The sequence below is a fragment of the Tachyglossus aculeatus genome, chromosome Y2 (assembly GCF_015852505.1).
Source record: "Tachyglossus aculeatus isolate mTacAcu1 chromosome Y2, mTacAcu1.pri, whole genome shotgun sequence".
NCBI classification, from domain to species: Eukaryota; Metazoa; Chordata; class Mammalia; order Monotremata; family Tachyglossidae; genus Tachyglossus; species Tachyglossus aculeatus.
Window position 1 is genome coordinate 2558185 of NC_052094.1, and position 22717 is coordinate 2580901.

General features: G+C 43.3%; 1 protein-coding gene across 1 annotated transcript in view; it reads right to left on the reverse strand.

The window, feature by feature from the left end:
* Positions 1-813: 813 nt before the first annotated feature.
* LOC119946690 (ras-responsive element-binding protein 1-like) overlaps positions 814-22717 on the reverse strand; it is a 249262-nt gene continuing 227358 nt past the window's right edge. Inside the window, exons 11-12 of the mRNA XM_038768104.1 lie at positions 5964-6809; positions 814-2086 (exon numbers count right to left, since the gene is read on the reverse strand). Of these exons, the coding sequence (XP_038624032.1) occupies positions 1734-2086; positions 5964-6809 (1199 nt within the window). The 3' untranslated portion in view covers positions 814-1733. The remainder of the gene's footprint in view (positions 2087-5963; positions 6810-22717) is intronic.

A 22717-nucleotide genomic window follows, 5' to 3' on the forward strand; every position in this document is an offset into this window, starting at 1 on the left:
GAAGTTGTTGGCAACAGTATGGCTTTTAGGTCCTAGAGATCAAAACTAAAGGACAAGAAAATAATTAGCTGCCCCAAGCCCAGCTACAGTAGATTAATTTTTCTTCCCCTCAACACTAGTAGTTACAGTGGGTTCCACTGTGGACCACAGGATGTTGGCTGAGAATCTTACATCTCTGCACCCAGAGGTTCGGACAATTGAGACGTTGCTGGAAATGCCCAGGGTCATCTTCAACCACCCACTCAAAACTGCAGGAAGATATGCTGGTTTTATTATAGAGCTAGAATCTGAAGATTATCAGCAACTGTACAGCTTCCCTGCTTGGCAAAAGTGCCTGGTGGGCTTCCTTTTGATGAAATGGAAGACTGAAAACTTCATTTGTAACAGATTTCATTCCTGCCTGGTTTCCCGCAAACACAAACTATGACACTTCCCTTGTGCTTCAGATGGATCCCTCCCCCTGCCATGCCTCCCCTCTCCACCAAGGGTGCAAGCACAGACACCCACCCCCACGTTCACAGGAATCCTTTTGTCCTCTCCCAGTCCCTTGCTCTGCTCAGATGTTTCTCTGCCCACTTATAATCCCTATTGGACTAGCCTCTGCCCAAGTCTCCAGGCACTGATGACAGGTTCCTTAAAGTACAGTAGAAGTGAGCTGCAGTAGCTGCGTGCTGGTAAAAGCTGCAGTCAAACATTTACCCAGGGATCCAAGCTGTGTAGGTGATCTCTGCTGACAAATATTGCCCACTGGTTTCTGCTGACTGCAGAGACTAGTAAACTAATTATTAATAATAATATATGTGTTGAAGCAAAAATGAAAATCAAAGATATAGGACAGCTGTGCATAATTTCCATAGGCTAACTTGCTAAAGAAACTCTTCTCTGTCCATTCAGTCACGAAAGAAAGTCTTGAAACATTAACAAGAACGAAATTTCTAATACCAAAGAGTGGGAATTAGTTTGAGACTGAAGCTAGAATTTTTCGTAGTTTTGGCTTGTACCAATTCTGAATACCTTCCTTTCCCACAACTCTGAATACCTGGAGCCAGATTACAGTGCCATCACAAAGTAAATGCAAAAACAAATCTATCTGAGAAATGAGTCTCATCCACATTTCCTCTGGTACTTTTAAATGAAATTCACTAATTTTCTTCCAGTTATTGGCTATAGAGTATCCAATGGCATTGCCTTCTTCCCAGTTTCAGCTCAGAGAACAGAAAAAAGGTAACATTAATGCTTAGATGAAAAAGGTCATCTCCAACTAATTCATTAAATCTTCGTGTCTTTTTAAATTGTTTTGAATAAAAAAACTATGATACTAAAAGATCTAGTAAAGTAGTAAGGCACTCATATCTGTATCAGTATACAGTGTAGTCCCTTGAATCATTATACTGAAAAAGCTATGGCACTAGATTCAGTCTGCCATGCTTTCATGCTTGGTTACTTCCTGTCACTCCTCATCAAAGGTCACTTGAGGAAATCTCTTCTGCCACAGATTCTAAATACTTTGCTCTGCTGGCTTTAGTTTATGTGCTGGGGATGGAGGAAAGGACAGTGCTGAGTTCACAAAGTCATTCCACCCCCACCAGTTGAGGGGCACTGTCTGAAGAGGCAAAAATGTGATTCACTTTGCCATGCCCACCTAGGAGGTCCTGAATGAAAACCGATGGGCTCTTGCCATCAGTGTTACCCTGAAACTCCTGCTCTTGAACACTCCTTCCAGAAGCTGGCTTCTATGTATTCTTACTTGGCTCAGCCAGGCCGACCCCAGCCATTCCCTCTCCGGCAGACTCCTCCTTGTGACCCGTATCCTTGAATGCTCTAGTCAAACTCTCCCTTCGGCTCTGGGTGATGGCCAAATGGCTGCCCAGTACCAGATTCAAGTCGCCTTCATTCTCTGAGATGGGATTTGCACCACTGTGTGCAGACTCGTTCTCACTGTCATTTTGACTTCTCTCCTCCTTGTCGCTGCTTTTGCTTTGGTACCTGGTGTTTTTAACTTTCTGATGGATGCGCTGATGACGGACCAGGCTGTGTTTCAGGGTGAAGGTCCGCTCACAGGTCTGACACTTGTAAGGCCTTTCTCCTGGAGTACCAACATAGAATGCAAAATTGTTAAATTTCTACAGTGGGAATTGAAGCTATAAAACAACTACCTAGGTAAGAGCCTAGAACTTTCCTTTCCATTTAAAGTGAACTGCAAATTTCAGTACATGGGTTGTTCTTCTTTGCATATGTTTTTTCCTTTCTTTTTGCCTAGCAACCAATCTCTTTTGGGAGACAGAGACCAGTTTTGAGCTAACTGCCCAGGGCTCTGAACAAAGCTGGAGCAATCACATCTTCTGAATAGATGCCATTCAATGTGACCCTCTCCTCATTTGCTTTAAGAAGTACACAGTGTCATGAGCAAACAAAGCACTTCTGGACTTTTTCAGCTGCCATTTTAGATTGCAGAGCTGAGCACAGTAAGGAGTCAGCTGATATTCTGGGTAAGTGACTCCCTGTCATCTCCCTGGGAATGGGAGTCCAGGGATAGGAACCTGCTTCAGCTGCACTTCTTTATCAAATGCCTGGCACCAGACACAGCTTCATGCTCAAAAGCATGGACTATGGGCATTGGAGTTGTCAAGGGAAGAAGACCAGGAAGAGATCATTTATATAAAGAAGGGCACAGACTGATGTTGGAAACAGCACTTCTTCCCAAGTCACAGGCTTGTTAATAGACAAGCCCTCAGTGCCTGCTTATATACGGTTCCCACCAATGTGCTAAGGACGCTACTTTGCACTCATTAGACACTCAATAAATACAGACAATTGACTGGTTGCCTGCAGAGTAACAGCAGCTCCATCTTCTCTTTACAAAGGTAGGCATCTGAGAACATCATCAGTTCTGGAGTCCCAGAGTATCTTCTATAAAGGAGACCAAACTCTGGGCTCTTTTAAATCCCCTAATGCATGAATGACATCAGAGCTTAGTTCAAAGCACATTAACAAGAAGAGGGTGTACAGGGAAAAAAGCAACTGGAGAAGCAGAAGACCTGGGGCCAAGGTCATTTTCCAACCCACTTTTGGAAAATCAGGCAGATTAAATTTGGCATTTTGCCTGGATATTGTTCCATTATTCCCCCCGTGCACAAAACCAGACATCGAGATGACTGCACTTGGATTATCTATAATTTTACTAAGGTCTACAGATGGCGAGACTCAAGGAGCAGGTCTTTGTTCTTGGATATGCATAGATACACACTGCTTAAACCCCTCTAACAACATGTGAGTATGAAAAGACAAAGTCAGAGAAGGAAGGGCAACCTAAATCACAGTCTGTTACAATCACATCAACGTGGGAACCTCTGAATTTCTGAAGGAACAGGGTGTCTGGCTTCCACGAAAGAACAGAAGTAGCAAAATCTTCTCATTCCTCAAATTGAGGTTTCATCACTAGTCAATTTGTAAATATTTTCATGTTTTTCATCCCAGAGGTTGAGCTCCTTTGAGGAAGGGAATTTGTCATTTCTTTATTTTGTACTTTCCTAGTGCACCACAGCACTATTGCTGCTGCTGCTATTTCTACTACTACTACTATCACTATAAACAGCATGGCATAGTGCACAGAGCATGGGTCTGGGAGTCAGAAGGTCTTTGATTCTAATCTCGGCTCCATTAGTCTGCTGTGTGACCTTCGGCAAATTGCTTAACTTCTCTGGTTCTCAGTTCTCTCATCTGTAAAATGGAGATTAAGAAGACTGTGAGCCCTATGTGGGACAGGGATTATGTCCAACCCGATTATCTTGTATGTACCCCAGTCCTTAGAACAGTGCCTGGCACATAGTAAGCACTTGACAAATACCACTATTATTAATAATTATAGTAGTACAATAAGTTACTTTAAGCAGTAGTAGTAGTAAAAGCAATTTTGGTCATAAACCAATTTCAACTGCTTCAGATGTAAAGGGCTGGTAGAGATCCAGCCTAAGGTCTCTGGTGTGAGGTTCCTAGTAATATGAATTACTTGGAGGAGACAGGTGACAGAGGGGGAAAGGCACGTAATCCCCTGTCATTTAGAATATCCTGCTGGATCCCTGGGGCAGATCCCAAGGCAGGTGTCTCTGATGGACAAGTGGCCCTAGCAGGCCTAAAGGCCATGGGTATGGTTTGGCACTCAGTCCTGAATCTTTTCCAACATGGAAACCCACATGCAAACCTCATTTATAACAAATAACATTTGTGAAATTTGTTAAATGTTTACTATGTGCCAAACACTGTACTAAGCACTGGGATAGATACAAGATCTTCAGGTCGGGTATAGTCTTCATCCTACATGAAGTTCTCACAGTCTAAGTGGAAGGAGAACAGGAATTGAATACCTGTTTAAGATATGGTAAAAGAGAGGTACAGATAAGTGAAGTGACTTGCCCATAGCAGGCATGTGGCAGAGTTGGGATTTGAACCCAGGTCCCCTGACTCCCAAGGCTGTTGCCTTTCCACTGAGTCATGTTGCTTCTCCATAACCAACCACGGCACAACTTGTAACTAATCTCTAGAATCTCAGGGATGGCTGAGGGGCCCCTGAGTAGACTGCAAGGTTTAGCGACAGGAGACAGAGGCATATAATCCCCTGTCATTTAGAATGTCCTGCTGGATCCCTGGGGCAGATCCCAAGGCAGGCCTCTCTGATGGACAAGTGGCCCTAGCCAGCCTTTAGGCCAGGGGTATGGTTTGGCACTCAGTCCTGATTCTTCTTTAATAGGGAAATACAGATACAACTTCAGTTTCAAACATTCTTATGAGTCTGGATTCAACAAAGCAGCTTTGAACCAATTCCCAAGTATGATACTCTTAAAATCCTCTAACAACTTGCCGTATGAAAAGACAATAATGTAAATCATATTCCGTTATAATCACATCAGTGTGGGAACTTCCAAGTTCCTGAAGGAACAGAGCCTTTGGTTTTCATGAAAGAACATAAGTAGGAAAACCTTCCTATTTCTCAAAGTAATGATTCGTCACTAGTCAGGTTGTAAATATCTTCATTTTTGTCATCCCAGACAGAGTATTTTTGGTGGTTGATGTGATAAGGAAGCTTTCATGCTAATAAGAAATTTAACACAAATTTATTATAAATTAATAATATAATGTACATACATTACATTAATAATGTAATGTAAATTGAGGGTGCTGACTGCCACTAAACTGTAAAGATGCTGCAAACCCTGAGAGGACCATATCCACAACAGACACAGTATCTGCAAAAAACACTTGAGTAGGATTATGGCTAGGAAAGACTTTGAACCATATTATGTGAATCCAAGTGGATAACAGTCTGATACACAAATGGTTAGAATATACACTGTTGCACCTATTTTATATGACTGTGCTTTTTACTCCCAACCAAGGGATAACACAACCAGTCATTTCTGATTTCTCTGGCTACACTTTTTTCTATAAAAAGATGTTCTCGCTATTTCATGTGCCTCAAATGGCTTCTTTTCGCAAAGCCAATGGCATTCCTATGGACAAGTGGTGTTCTAGATGGAGTAGTCCAAAATGGGACAACAGGGACAGCAGCTCAGCCCCAGACGAATCACCACTGGCTCTCCATTGTCAAGGCTCAAGAGAAGATCAGGCTTTTATGGGAAACAATTCTGTTGTATTGTATCCTCCCAAGTGCTAGTACAGTATTATGAACAGAGTAAATAAATAAATACCATTCACGCTGATTACGATGAATAAGCACTATGGCTATGATCCTACAGTGAACTAGGGCAACTTGTAACTGTCCCGGGGCCTCCAGATGAGCAAAGTTGGTCAGAACTCCAATTTGGGCTCTAGGAAATGTATTTTACCAGAAAGTTGGAAAGAGTTAAAATTTGAGGGGCAAGGGACCTTTCCTTTCCTCCCATCCTTTTCAGAGGGCTACCAGGGTTTCTGCTCCTCCCTCTGTTTCAATTTCATTCTTTCTTTACCTGTGTGGGATCTCATGTGTCTTGTCAAATCTTGCAAGGACCAGAACCGTTTGTTACACACAGTGCAGAACTTTTTTCTCTTGTCTGCCTTGCTGACACTTTTTGCCCCATTGGTCTTTTGTTTCTTGTCATCGTCACTCTTCTCAGAGGACTTCCTCTCTACCATGTTCTCCCCATCAGAGCCACTCTCGCTTTCCTCATTCTTCTTTCCAGGCGGGGCCTTGCCCACCTCTGGGGACACCACCAATTTCAAATTTACCGGGTTTTCTTCCTGCTCAGGTTCTACGTCACCAGAAGGGGTATCTGAGGTCCCCTCTGGTCCACTCCTGCTCTCATCCTCACTGGTCTTCTCATTTTTCCTGTGTTCATGGATTTGAGACTTCTTGTGGCAGCTCAAGGATGTAGTGAACTTGACACTCTTTCCACAGATGTCACAGGCATATTTCTTTTCATTTTGGGAAGACAAGCCACTGCCTCCCAGGCTCTGATTACTGTCTGTAAGCTTGAAGTCCATTAGCTTGCTGGCAAAACTGAGGTCAAGGCTTTTATTGCTGACAGAGTCATCCTCATCCTTCTCTTCCAAACCTTCCTCCTTCTCCTCCTCTTCTCCCTCCTTGCTTTCTCCTTTTTCTTTTTCCTTCTCTTCTTCTTCATCTTCTTCCTCCTCTTCCTTGTTACCCACACCCTCTTCCTCAGGTGAATCAGCTTGCTGCTTCTCTTGTCCATCAGCAGACCAGTCTTCTTCTTCATGGCTGAGCACAGCAACTGTCCCTGGCTGTCTCTCTCTGGAGGTCAGGTCTAATACTCCATTTCCTTTGGCTGGCATCTCTAGATCGGACTGACTATCTGTGTGAGCAAACAAAAGAGTACAGTTTCAGATGCACACTCACTAATCTGGAACTGGGACTGTGCAAGTCTTGCCATCAGCATTTATCCAGAGAGGTTCTCTCCCTGTTGGCTAACTTCATAGAGCTAGTAAAATCCAGGATCTGGTAAAAAGAGATGTGCTCTCAGGGGGAAGAACACAAGGGCTGAGGGCAGAACAAAGCCACTCTCAAGATTAGCCTCTGCTTTCAGAAGGCAGTTGCCTGAGCATAACCTAAGCATTTAGACACTTAAATGCAGTCAAGACCTCACAAGACTGCATGAAGGTAGCACAACTCCTAAGAGGAAAACCAAAGCAGAGATGGACAGACGAGTAAAGTGTAAAGTTTGGATTCTGAAGCCAGGACAGCGTTTTGCAATATAGCTACCCTTAGTACTAAGGCTATTGAGAATGCTTATACACTGTAAACTTGTTATGGGGAAGGAACATTTCTGCTAATTCTCCAATCAATCAATCAATCAATAATTTTATTAAGTGCTTACTATGCACTGTACTAAGCTTTTGAGATAATACAACACAATAATATAAAAGAAACATTTCCTGCCCACAATCCAGAGGGGAAGACAGACATTAATAAATAAATAAATTTTGAATAAGCATCTAAGTGCTGTAAGGCTGGGCAACACAGAAGGGAGTAAGGAGGCTGATAAGCAATTGAGATGGGACAGGACAAGTGATTGTATTAGTGTTGTAGCAGTTTGGATTGAGGAAAAGGTAGATTTTAGTGACGTTGTGAAGGTGGAACAGCCAGAATTTAGTGAAGGACTGAATATGTGTAGAATGTGAATGTGAATGTTGAATGCTGTGAATGTAGAATGTGAATGTGAACATGAACCCAAGAGGTTCACTTTTGGGAACAAAGAGCCGTTTGGGAAAGTCAGATGACTAAAATCAAAGTGTATAAGGAGGAACTACTGTGTCCTTTGGGTGAATTTCTGGACAATCACTTCCCTCTCCCTGAGGAAGATGAAAATGTCAAGAAGATGAAAAAGAAAAAGTTTGCAGAACCAACTGTACAGCTAGTAACACTGCATGAAATTTTAGAGATTCTCATAACCAAATTACTGACCACCCCATATGAGCCATATGTGGCAATTAACGATTCCTTCTGGAGACCTTATATTGAACTGCTGCTGCGGAGTGGGACTGTGCTGAGGCACCCAGAAGATCTTAATCGAATTCACTTTGAAGTCTTCCACCAGTGAAAAGGCCCCCTTGCTCGCTTTCTGGAGAGAACCTGGGAACTGGGCTCTCTTGCTGTGAGAAGACCCCCCCCCCCGCCCCGAGCACCGTGCTGGAGGAAAACCAATGTCTGTAAATTGACTGTGGATTCTGTTTAAGGCTGTGCTTTATATTAACCCTACATAAAGTAGCAATAGTTATGCTCATATGGGTGCAGCAAACTTCTCTGTGAGCTTGTGGGGCTGGCATGGGGTGGACAGATTTCCCTGACTCCAGGAGGGGGGAATTGAGTCGCCGCCTAGAGACCATGGTTCTGCTTTCATTCATTCATTCACTCATTCACTCATTCAATCATATTGAGCCTTTACTATGTGCACAGCACTGTACTAAACACTTGGGAAGTACAAGTTGGCAACATATAGAGATGGTCCCTACCCAACAACGGGCTCACAGTCTAGAAGGGGGAGATAGACAACAAAACAAAACATGTGGACAGGTGTCAAGTCATCAGAATAAACAGAAGTAAAGCTAGATGCGCATCATTAACAAAATAAATAGAATAGTAAATATGTACAAGTAAAGTAAATAGAGTAATAAATCTGTACAAACAGGTACAGGTGCAGTGGGGAAGGGAAGGAGGTAGGGCGGAGGGATGGGGAGGGGGAGAGGAAAGAGGGGGTTCAGTCTGGGAAGGTCTCCTGGAGAAGGTGAGCTCTCAGGAGGGCTTTGAAGGGAGAAAGAGAGCTAGCTTGGTGGATGTGTGGAAGGAGGGCATTCCAGGCCAGGGGGAGGACATGGGCCAGGGGCCGATGGCGGGACAGGCGAGGACAAGGCAAAGTGAGGAGGTTAGCGGCAGAGGAGCAGAGGGTGCGGGCTGGGCTGCAGAGGGAAATAAGGGAGGTGAGGTAGGAGGTGACGAGGTGATGGAGAGCCTTGAAGCCGAGAGTGAGGAGTTTCTGTCTGGTGCATAGGTTGACTAGTAGCCACTGGAGATTTTTGACAAGGGGAGTAACATGCCCAGAGTGTCTCTGCACAGAGATGATCTGGGAAGCAGTGTGAAGTTTAGACTTAAGTGGGAAGAGACAGGAGGATGGGAGTTGTCTGTCTCCCCCTTCTAGACTGTGAGCCCACTGTTGGGTAGGGACTGTCCTTTATATGTTGCCAACTTGTACTTCTCAAGCGCTTATTACAGTGCTCTGCACACAGTAAGCACTCAATACAACTGAGTGAATGAATGAATGAATGAATGAGAAAGAAAAGTCAAGGATAATGCCAAGTTTATGGGCTTTTGAGATAGGATAGGATGGTGTCATCTACAGTAATGGGAAAGTCATTGGAAGGAAAGGGTTTGGGAGGGAAGATATGGAGTTCTGTTTTGCACATGTTAAGCTTGAAGTGATGGGAGGGCATCCAAGTGAAGGTGTCTTGAAGGCAGAAGAAAATAGACTGCAGAGAGGGAAAGAGATCAGGGCTGGAGATTTAGATTTGGGTATCATTCGCATAGAGGTGCTAATTGAAGCTATGAACTGAACGTAAAGCACCTACTATGTGCCAGGAGCTGTACTAAGCACTGAGATACATACAAACTAATGAGATTGGACACAGTTCATGTCCCATATGAAGCCCTAGACTCTTAATCTCCATGTCACAAATGAGGTAACTGAGGGAAAGAAGTTAAGTGACTTGCTCAAAGTTACACCACATACAAGTGGCCGAATTAGGATTAAAACCCATATCTTTCTGAGCCCCAGGAATATCTACTGGGCAACACTGCTTCTCATTCTTGATACTTTTAAGTTCCAGATGGCCTACAGCATAAGCACTGGTCCATGTAGCTTGGTAGTTTTTTATATATCCTGGATATTTGGGGCCAGTGCCATTTTTTTAGGCAGGCCATTAGGCAGTAGGGCTAATGAAGTCTACGTAATCAATCTAAAAGAAGAGAAGATGATTTTTTTTGGCTCTTCATGGCAATTTAATCCTTGGGAGATTTTGTGCATACTTCCTATAGGCAATTTGTTAATTTGAGTTGCATGGAAAATATGGGTAACTAAAGGCATAATTTGTGAACTAAACAGAAGTTTTGTAGGCTTATTGATTCTTGACTTTGCAAGGCTGTTGAAACTGGGGAATGTATGTACTAGGAGTAGTTAAGTTAACACACTAGGAATAATAATAAATGCAGTATTTGTTAAACACTCAATATGTGCCAAGCAATATGCTAACCATGAGAACAAATACAGTACAACCAGGTTGGAGACAATCCTTTTCCCATATGAGGCTCAGACTCTGACTAGGAGGAAGATATGAAATCTACTCCAAAGGAATGCTTAAATTACTCAAAAATCACATTAAAAAAGTGATTGAAAAAATGAGTTTGGCAAAAACTTTTCTAGCAATGAGAAGAAAAATGAAACAAAAATGCATTAACCGCTGCAAACAAAACAGAATGAGTTACATTTCAATTAATAATCTTTTCACTAGGTGGAAGTATTTTGATAAATTCTTTATTCTCACACCGTGCTAGGAGTGGCAATACTTAAATAGGAGTGACTTAATGAAAAAAATCCTTCTCACCACATAGACATTTACTAGGTTTGAGAAAATGAAGTTATTTTTCCAAGAGTTTTTCCTTTGACCACATTCAGGTGCTTAAGACAATATTTTGCACACAGTAAGCTCTCAATAAATTCTCCCCTTCAGTCTATGTCTACATTTATTGGTTTTTTCCAACACATTTCCAGGATCCAACCCTTCCTTTCCATTCATCCCAGTGACCACCCTGGCTGATCTAGGCACTTGTCCTATATCAACCTGACTACTGAATCAGCCTCCTTACTGTTCCCTAGCTTCCAGTCTCCATTTGACTCTGCTGTTCCCTCATTCTTCTATAATGTTGTTCTAAACAGATGGTCACCAACTTCTCAAAAACCTCCAATATCTACTTATTCCTCTTGACATCAAGCAGAAACTCCTGATTACTGGCTACATGGATCACCATGAGCCCTCGTCCTTCTTATGCATCCTCTTTTCCCCTACAACCTGGCATACACACTTCATTTCTTCCAAGTTCATCTACTCACTGTGCCTCAGTCTGTCTGCCTCTGATCCCTTGTTCATACTTTTCCCTCTGCCTTGGATATCCTCTCCTCCCACACATACTTTAAATATACAGGACCAATCAATCAGTCAATCAATCAATAGTATTTATTGGCTGCTTGGTGAGTGCAGGTAACTGTAATAATTGTTTAGAAAAGTACAATGTAAAAAACCTGGAGGACACATTTCCCAGCCCACAATAATTTTACAGTCCAGAGCACACCACTGCACAACACCAGAATCCTCCTGAATTCCCACTTCCCCCATTAGGACACTTCCGAAGGACATATCCATCTAAAAGTGACACACAGTAGTTACATTTACTCACCAATCCTTGGCACTTAGGCATTTGTTTACGTATTTTAACACACATATTTATCTATTACCCTTCCATACTCTTATTATGTACTCCAACTACTTATGGATGGGTTAAGTCTGCCCATCTTTCCTATTACATTGTAAGCTTTAAAGGGGGCAGGAGCTTTTATTCTCTTATTCCTCTGTGCTTTTCTAAGCACTTAGTATAGTGTTCTGAACTCAGAAGGGGCTCTAAGAATACTGCTGCTTGCTGTTTTACAAAATCTCACTGAAAGCTATAGGTTCCTTAAATTAACATTAACTTTAAACAGCTCCTCCTCCATCTAAAGAGCTCTCTTCTCCATCACCCTTAAGACCACTGTGTGTTAGAAGCACCTTGTGTTAGATGCTCATGAGATGTGTATTAACTCTGTCTTCTACGGACCACCCAGTCAATTAATGGAATTTACTGAGTATCTCATGAGTACTAAGTACCCTACTAAATATTGCAGAGAGAACATCAGATGCAAGACAAATGCAACCTGCTCTCAAGGGAAGCTATTTCCAAACAGTTAAAGCTGGAGCAAAAATAAGGACAAAGCTGAGAGAAGTGACACAGGATGAATAAGCTGAACAAATAGATGAATATACACCTGTATAAATACAATTTAAAAATGAAAAATGGGTATGAAGGCTGAAGAGAGAAATTCAAGCATTAGAATGGAGTGATGAAGTCTCCCCCTTTTAGACTGTGAGCCCACTGTTGGGTAGGGACCGTCTCTATATGTTGCCAACTTATCCTTCCCAAGCGCTTAGTACAGTGCTCTGCACACAGTAAGCGCTCAATAAATATGATTGAATGAATGAATGAATGAATGAATGATGAACTGACACCACTGGGGGCTCACATCCCTGAGCCCTGGGGCATTTAATGCACACAGGCCCACATTCTATCACTTGGACTCAATACCAAAGCCAGTGTAACAATGTACATCAATCAGTGATAGTAATGACTCTGCTAAGCAGTTGGGAAAGTACAATACAAGAGAGTTTGAAAGGATACCTGTCCAGAAATTAACAGCCTAGAGAGGGAGACATAAGTGCTGTGGGGCTGATGGTAAAATTGAATATCAAGTGCTTAAAGGGAACAGATTTAAGTGTATGAATGCTCAACTATGATTTTTTTAAAGAGACAGTTATGGTTTTATTTAAGTTTTTACTGTAAGAGTTCTCAGAACATACACTGTTGGAAGCTTCTGCTGACAAATAATTTTTAAATGTAACTATCAAAATCACAATATGCAACAGAAAAAAGTTTCACTGATAGCAACTCCATAAATGCTTGTTCCTTCCCTGATCATCTTAGCTTCAGCAATTCCCAGTTTTTTTATGGACTTCTGTACTCCTGCTCCTGCCACCCTCTTTTAGTTTCATGGATACTTAGACTTTTGATCCTCATCCTGACCCTGTACGGAGAACCTGAGATGAAAGTCAAGAGATCGGGATTCAAGTCATTCATTCGTTCATTCATTCTATGTGCAGAGCACTGAACTAAGTGCTTGGGAGAGTATAATCCAATAATAACCTGATGCATTCCTTGCCCAAAAAGGCTGGGAGACAGACATTAATATAAATAAATACATAACAGATAAGTGCCATGGGGCTGGGAGTGGGGAAGAAAGAAGGAAACAAGTCAGGGTGATGCAGAAGGGAGTGGAAGAAGAGGAATGGGGGTTTAATCAAGGAAGGCCTCTTGGAGGAAATGTGCCTTTAATAAGCTTTGTCACTGGGGAGAGTAACTATCAGATCTGAGGAGGGAGGATGTTCCAGATCAGAAGCAGGATGAGGGCAAGGAGTTCGTGGTGCAATAGCTGAGATACTGACACAGTGAAAAGGCATTAGAAGAATGAAGGGTAGGGGCTGGGTTGTAGTAAGAGAATGGTGAGGAAGGAGAGGGCAAAGTGAACGACTGAGTTTTTGTTTGATGCAGAGGTGGATGGGCAACCACTGAAGTTTCTTGAGAAGTGGAGAAAAATAGACCAAGTATTTTTTTAGAAAAATGATCCAGCAGAGTGATGTAAGGACTGGAGTGGGGAGAGACAGAAGCGGGAGACAGAAGACAAAACAAAACATTCTCTGATCCTTGGTTTCCTCATCTGTACAAGAAGGGTAAGGTAACTGCTCTCCCTCCTTTTTAGACTGTGAGATCATTTATTCAATCAACCGTATTTATTTAGCACTTACTGTGTGCAAAGCACTTAACTTCTCTGGGCCTCAGTTCCCTCATCTGTAAAATGGGGATGAAAGCTGTGAGCCCCATGTGGGACAACCTGATTACCTTGTATCTACCCAGCGCTTAGTACAGTGCTTTGCACATAGTAAGCGCTTAACAAATACCAACGTTATTATTATTATTACTAAGTGCTCAGGAGAGTACAATATAACAATAAACAGACACAGTCTCTGCCCATAACGAGCTTAGAATTTTATTATTTTGTGCCTACTCCCACATCAGCATAGTACTTGTCACAAAGTAAAGCCAATACCAAAATCATCATGCTGAGAAGCTGTGTGGCCTAACGGAGCGTGCACAGAACAGCGAGCCAGGGGACTACGATTCTAATGCTGGCTGTGCCACTTGCCTCCTGTGTGACCTTGAGCAAGTCACTTAACTTCTTTATGTCTCGGTTTCCTTATCTCTAAGGTGGGGATTCAATACCTTTTCTACCTCCTCCTAACACTGGACAGGGACCTGAATGGCTATACCAGCACTTAGGGCTTACGAAGCACTGTAACATAGTAAACCCTTAAGAAATAATGCAATTAACTGTCATCATCACAGTAATGGCAATTATAAAACCCTAAATACTAAATCCTGAGGTTGGTGAAGTCCCTGTCTCACACTTTACTCACAATCTCTTATCCCAATTTTACAAACCTGGAAACTGAGACCCAGAGAAAGTGACTAGTCCAAGACAAGGAGAAGACCCGGAATCAATCAATCAATCAATCAATTGTATTTACTGAGCACTTACTGTGTGCAGAGCACTGTACTAAGCGCTTGGGAAGTACAAGTTGGCAGCATATAGAGACAGTCCCTACCCAACAGTGGGCTCACAGTCTAGAAGGGGGAGACAGAGAACAAAATCAAACATATTAACAAAATAAATAGAATAGATATGTACAAGTAAAATAAATAAATAAATAGAGTAATAAATATGTACAAACATATATACACATATACAGTATGAGTTGGAACTACCAACTCAGGTCTTCTGACTCTCAGTCCTGTGTATTTTCCACTAGATCATTCTGCCTCCTTGTCATCCTTCATGAGGACTGCCTGATATTTAATAGTCTTGTTAGACTCACTGGACCCCATTTCCTTGATCACCTTGTCCTTTCCTTAAATAATCTTTCCACTTAATATGATCACCTCTGTTAAATTAGACATGCACCCTCAATCTTCACTAGCTTCACATTACTTTGGAGTATTTCTCAAAAAGAGCAGAAATCACTACAAAAGTGATTTCCTACACTGGAGCTTAGAACAGTGAACACTGAGTAAGCATGAAATGTCATTATTATACATAAAACAATACTTGCAGTGAATTTGGAAAAGTAACTCCTTCCTCCACCACAATTGACACCTGGAAGCAAAGAAGGGTCCTTCAAACTTGTTTCACCCACTATTTTCCTTGAATGTTGCCTGACCACTCCACCCAAATTTACTTTGGGAGGGGAGAAAAGCACTGCGCTTGTGGCTTTAATGTAAATGCCTAAGCTGCTTGGTTTGAAACGGGACTAGAAGACAATGCAACACTGTTTGAAGACTGAAAAAGAGAAGGAGAGATGACACAAAATCAACACTCACATGCATTCTGAGTCTCCAAATGTGAACAGGTCATTCATAAAATTAGCGCACACTAAATGTCAGAGTTGGGCTCTGTGTTCACCAGGAATATAGGAAGAAGGCAAATAGAGGGTTGATCAGATGTATACACAGTGGTCAACCACACATTCCCTGAAAACATCCCTGTGAGCTTCCCATGCCGCTAAACTTTTGCTCACGAGACAAAAATCTCTCTGACTAAATCTGGCTCTGTTATTTTGTGCTAGTTAATGCAACAAAACCTGTGTGTTAGTGGGTGGGGAGAATATGTAATAAGAATACAGTACACACCCATCACTGGTATGGAATAACTACTTTAGAAGCATCACAACGTACCCAGGTGCTGGTGAACTTCACTCTTTCATCAGGCACAGGTGAGCACAGTTTCAGGGCCATGGCTGCCAGCAACGCAGAAATGCTACTTAATTGGCAAGATCCTCTCTCTGGATGATTAAAAAGGACAGTGCCAAATCCCCACCCAATCTATCAAGTGTTTCTCAACTGTTACTCAAAAAGCCGGGCCTGTCTTCAGTAATGTTATGAACTATGATATAGGAGGAACTCCATCCCTCAGCCCAGAGTGGGAAAACAGACGTGTGAGAAATCATGAAACTACGTCTCATCTTATTAAATCTCTCACCCTTTCCCTCCTCCCCTCTTTAACTTCCATCTTCAACTGCTCCCTCTCCAATGGCATCCTAAAAATATCCCTCCCTTGACCCCACTGCCCCCTCCAGTTATCACCTCATCTCACTCCTACTCTTCCTTTCCAAACTCATACAGCAAGTCATCTACACACGCTGCCTCAAATTCCTCAACTCCAACTCTCTCCTGGACCCCCTCCAATCTGGCTTCTGTCTCCTCTACTCCACTGAAACTGCCCTCTTAAAGGTCAGCAATGACATCCATCTTGCCAAATCCAATGACTCCTAACCCTCTATCCTAACCCTCCTTTACCTCTCAGCTACCTATGTCACTGTCGACAACCCCCATCTCCTCAATACGTTATCCAACCTTGGCTTCACGGACTCAGTCCTCTCCTGGTTCTCCTCTTATGTCTCTGGCTGTTCGTTCTCAATCTCCTTCGCAGGATCCTTCTCCCGCTCCTATCCTCTAATGGTAGGGGTTCCTCAAGGACCAGTTCTTGGTCCCCTTCTGTTTTCCTTCTATACTCTCTCCCTTGGTGAACTCATTCGCTCACAAGGCTTTAACTATCATCTCTACACTTATGGCACCCAAATCTACATCTTCTCCCCTGTTCTCTTTCCCTCCCTGCAGGCTTGTCCTCCTGTTTTGAGGACATCTCCACCTGGATTTCGCCCAACACCTAAAACTCAACCTGTCTAAGACTGAACTCTTTATCTTCCCTTACAAACCCTGTCCTCTCCCTGACTTTGCCATCACTGTGGATGGTACTACCATCCTTCCTGTCTCACAAGCCTGCAACATTGATATCATCCTTGACTCTGACCTCTCGTTTACCCCACACATTCAATCCCATCACCAAAACCTACCAGTCTCACCTTCACAACATTATCAAGATCTGTCCTTCCCTCTCAACTCAAACTGCTACTATGTTAGTATAATCACTCAACCTATCCTGACTGGATTACTGCATCAGCCTCCTTTCTGATCTCCCAACCTCCTGTCTCTCCCCACTTCAGTGTATACTTCATTCTGCTGCCCAGATTATCTTTCTACAGAAACATTCTGGGCATGTCACCCCCTCCTCAAAAATCACCAGTGTTTGTCTATCAACCTTCACATGAAGTAAAAACTCCTATTGACTTCAAAGCTCTCCATCACCTTGCCCCCTCCTACCTCACATCCCTTTTCTCCTTCCACAGCCTAGCCCGCACACTCTGCTCCTCTGCTGCTACTGTCCTCACTGTGCCTCATTCTCTCCTGTCCTGCCATCGACCCCTGGCCCATGTCCTACCTCTGGCCTGGAATGCCCTCCCTCCTCACATCTGCCAAACCAGCTCTCTTCCCCACTTTCAAAGCCCTACTGAGAGCTCACCTTCTCCAGGAGGCTTTCCTAGGCTGAGTCCCCCTTTATCTTCTGCACCTCCTCCCCTCCCCATCACCCCTACTCCCTCCCTCTGCTTTACCCACTTTCCTGCCCACGGCACTTGTATATATTTGTATTTATTATTCTATTTATTCTATTAATGATGGGTATATATGACATTTAGGGAAGCAGCGTGGCTCAGTGGAAAGAGCATGGGCTTTGGAGTCAGAGGTCATGGGTTCAAATCCCAGCTCTGCCAAATGTCAGCTGTGTGACTTTGGGCAAGACACTTAACTTCTCTGTGCCTCAGTTATCTCATCTGTAAAATGAGGATTAAGACTGTGAGCCCCCCATTGGATAAAGTGATCACCTTGTAACCTACGCAACGCTTACAACAGTGCTTTGCACATAGTAAGTGCTTAATAAACACCATCATCATCATCATTATTATTATATATCTATCATTCTGTTTATCTATTTTGATGGTATTGACACCTGTCTACTTGTTTTGTGTTGTTATTTGTCTCCCCCTTCTAGACTGTGAGCCTGTTACTGGGAAGGGATTGTTTCTGTCTATTGCCTAACTGTACCTTCTAAGTGCTTAGTACAGTACTCTGCACACAGTAAGTGCTCAATAAATATAACTGAATGAATGAATTACATCACCAAAGATGTACATTCAAGACATCAATCCAAAACATCAATCCCAGTTTCTCCACACAAGCAGGACAAATGGCAAAAAGGTTTTTCACAAGTTCCAATATGCACTCAGTGGCTAAGGTAACTGATACTAGCCAACTTTTGATCCTGTTCACTAAACAAACTTGTAGCATCTATGTGTGGGGAGTGAAGAAGAATATCGGCAGCTCAGACACTGTAGCAGGAAAATGTGGCAGAAGAAAAAGCTGCCACAGCCATTTATCTGCTAAGGAGGAGGAAGGCAACACATGCCCTTCAGGTAACCATTAAGTGCAATTAACAAAGATGGAACGAGCACAGAGTAGTGCTCATGCAGGCAGAAAAAAAAAGACAAAGACTGAAGACCAGATATCTTTTTCTCCCACTTACCCTTTCTGTGGAAGTTCTAACCACTCTCAGTTCCCCACTCCTGCAAAGTATCATTTTATCAAATCAAAGAGTGATACAAGACAGAAAAGTATAATAGAAATGGCTCCAGAAGGAATCTTCTATGGCTAATCAGCATAAACACAACTGTGCTAAGTGTTGGGGCAGATGCAGCACAATCAGATCAGATTCGGTCCCTGACTCAACTAGATTTTACAGTCTAAGTGAGAGGGAGAAAAGGTATTATATCCCCATTTTGCAGATGAGGGAAATGAGGCCCAGCAATGAAGTGACTTGCCCAAGGTCACAGAGCAGGAAAGTAGTGGAGCTGGGATGAGAACCCAGTTCTCCTGCTACTAAGTCCTATGCTCTTTCCACTAGGCCAAGAAATTATAAATATTCTGGGTCTGAAAAAAGAGTCAAAGGCATATTTTGAGAACACTGCACTATGTGCCTGGGAGAGTGCAGGAGAGTTAATAGATGATCCCAGCCCTCAAGGAGAAAACAAGATAGACAGGGAGACAAAAACTAAAATGTTACAATGGGGATGAAGCAATACAGTGTAAAGATGTGAACATATGTGCTGCAAAGGTTTGAAAGGGGTGTGAGTAAGAAAGGCCGAAGTGGCAGATGTTAGGAAAAACAGGATGGGGAGATGAGAAATTAATCAGAGAAGACTTCCTGGAGAAGATGTAATTTCAGAAGGGCCTTGGCATAATAGCAGAAGGGCTCGAAACTCATTTGAGTGCACAGGAAGGATTGGGATTTCCCCCAGTTTAACTTGTTCCATTCTGGGCAGTGTCACTCCCAAAACACTCTTAACCCAGGCAATCTAACCGCCAGTTCAAGGATTATTGCAATGTTGTTGCTGAACTGCTCTTTAATAAATCCTGACCAAGGGGATGTCAATGCTGAAAGAATTTGGCTTGAAAAGGAACTACCTGTGCTAATGTGAGAGTCAGAACTGCTTTCCTTAATTCAGGACAAGATGGTCATGATGATGGTTATTTGTTAAGCTATTATTATGTGTCAAGCACTGTTCTAAGCACTGGGGGAGATACAAGACATCAAGTTGTACCCGTGAGGCTCACAGTTTTAATCCCCATTTTACAGATAAAAGAACTGAGGCCCAGAGAAATGAAGTGACTTACCCAAGGTCACACAGTAGACAAGTAGCAGAGCTGGGATTAGAACCCATGATCTCTGACTCCCAAGACAAAGCTATTTCCACTAAGCCACACTGCTTAAACCATGTCCTCTAAGGGAGCTCTTGGCAATTCTATGTTTGCATAAGAGATCATTTTCCTATTTCGTAGAAAGTAAGACATCACATTCTGACGTGACTTCTGACTTGAGCGGGGAAAAAAATCTGACTTTCTAATCGTAGCAAAAATTACGTTTGGGTTGGGAGGAAATTGAGAGATGGTAGGTGACCCTAGTTTTCGTTCATGGGTAAAATAACCAAACAATGGTATTAAGCCAAGCACTGTATTAAACGCTTGGGATAATACAATAGAGTTGGCAGACTTGCTCCCTGTCCACAGGGAACTTGCAGTCCCGAGAGAAAAAGTACTAAAAGTGCTAAAACTTACTGTCAATGGAATAAATTCTTTCTCTTTGTAATGTCAAGATAAATTCCATTACAAAAGAAAAATGTAGAACTTGGCAATTATTTTCACAAAAGCAAAACAGTGAATTTCTAAAAAGACATACAATAAGATAAATGAAATCAATCAATAAAACAAAGGAGAAAAAACTGCCAAAGAAGTTAGTATATTATATTAGGAAAAAATGCAACAATATCATCATTAATGAGTGCCTAACTACTAAGAACAATACCACTTGGTGAACTCATTCGCTTCAACTATCACCTCTACATGGATAATACCCAAATCTATTTCTCCCTGTTCTCTCTCTCTCGTTGCAGGCTTGCATCTCCTCTGGTCTTCAAGACATCTCCACCTGGATGTGCTCCCACCACCTCAAACTCAACATGTCCAGGCCTGAGGCTCCTTACCTTACCTTCCAAACCCTGTCCTCTCCCTGACTTTCCCAACACTGGGCGGAATTACCACCCTTCCGCCTCACAAACTTGGTGCCATTCTAAACTCTGCCCTCCCATTCACCCCACCTATTCAATCCGATACCAAAACCTTCTGGTCTCACCTTCACAATACCGCCAAGATCCGCCCCTTCCTCTCCATCCAAACTGCTATCACATTAGTACAATCATTCAACATATCCCAACTGGATTACTGCATCAGCATCCTTTCTGATCTCCCAACCTTCTATCTCTCCCCACTTCAGTTTATACTTCACTCTGCTGCCTGGATTATCTTTCTACAGAAACGTTCTGGGCATAACATCCCCCTCCTCAAAAATCTCCAGTGGCTGCCTATCAATCTTGGTATCAAGCAAAAGCTCCTCACTATTGGCTTCAAAGCTTTTCATCACCTTGTCTTCTTCTACCTCACCTCTCATTTTACATCCTAGCCTGCACACTCTACTCCTCTGGTGCTAAACTTCTCACTGGGCCTGTTCTCACCTGTCCCGCTTTCGACCCCTGGCCCACGTCCTACCTCTGATCTGGAATGCCACGACCCCCTCCAATCTGGCTTCCATCACCTACATTCCACTGAAACTGCCCTCTCAAAGGTCACCAATGACCTCCTTCTTGCCAAATCCAACGGCTCCTACTCTATCCTAATGCTTCTCGACCTCTCAGCTGCCTTCGACACTGTGGACAACCCCCTTCTCCACAACATGCTATCCAACCTTGGCTTCACAGACACAACATGCTATCCAACCTCGGCTTCACAGACACTGTCCTCTCCTGGTTCTCCTCTTATCTCTCTGGTCATTCATTCTCAGTCTTTTTGCAGGCTCCTCCTCCCACTCCCATCCCCTTACTGTGGGGGTTCCTCAAGGGTCAGTTCTTGGTCCCCTTCTGTTCTCTATCTACTCTCACTCCCTTGGTGAACTCATTCGCTCCCATGGCTTCAACTATCATCTCTACGCTGATGACACCCAAATCTACATCTCTGCCCCTGATCTCTCCCCCTCCCTCCAAGCTCGCATCTCCTCCTGCCTTCAGGACATCTCCATCTGGATGTCTGACCACCATCTAAAACTCAGTATGTCCAAGACTGAACTCCTTATCTTCCCTCCCAAACCCTGCCCTCTCCCTGACTTTCCCATTACTGTTGACGGCACTACCATCTTTCCCGTCTCACAAGCCCGCAACCTTGGTGTCATCCTCAACTCTGCTCTCTTGTTCACTCCTCACATCCAATCCATCACCAAAAACTGCCGGTCTCACCACCGCAACATCGCCAAAATCTGCCCTTTCCTCTCCATCCAAACCTCTACCCTGCTGGTTCAATCTCTCATCCTATCCCGACTGGATTACTGTATCAGCCTTCTTTCTGATCTCCCATCCTCCTGCTTCTCCCCACTTCAACCTATATTTCACGCTGCTGCCTGGATCATCTCTGTGCAGAAATGCTCTGGGCATGTTACTCCCCTCCTCAAAAATCTCTAGTGGCTACCAATCAACCTATGCATCAGGCAAAAACTCCTCACTCTCGGCTTCAAGACTCTCCATCACCTCGCCCCGTCGTACCTCACCTCCCTTCTTTCCTTCTACAGCCCAGCCTGAACCCTCCGCTCCTCTGCTGCTAACCTCCTCACTGTGCCTCATTCTCGCCTGTCCCACTGTCGACCACAAGCCGTCCTCCCCCTGGCTTGGAATGCCTTCCCTCCACACATCTGACAAGGTAGCTCTCTTCCTCCGTTCAAAGCCCTACTGACAGCTCACCTCCTTCAGGAGGCCTTCCCAGACCGAGCCCACTTTTTCCTCTCCTCCTCCCCATCCCCCTGGTCCTACCTTCTTCCCCTCCCCACAACATCTGTATATATGTTTGTACAGATTTACTACTCTATTTATTTTACTTGTAAATATTTACTATTGTATTTACTTTATTTTGTTAATATGTTTTGTTTTGTTGTCTGTCTCCCCCTTCTAGACTGTGAACCCGCTGTTGGGTAGGGACCATCTCTATATGTTGCCAACTTGTACTTCCCAAGCACTTAGTACAGTGCTCTGCACATAGTAAGTGCTCAATAAATGACTGAATGAAAGAATGAATGCCCTCCCTTCTCAAATCCACCAAACTAGTACTCTTTCCCCCTTCAAAGCCTTACTGAAAGTTCACCTCCTCCAGGAGGACTTTCTGGACTAAGCTCCCTTTTCCTCTAATCCCCCTTCCCTCCCCATCACCCCCACTCTCTCCCTTTGCTCTACCTACCCTCCCCACCCCATA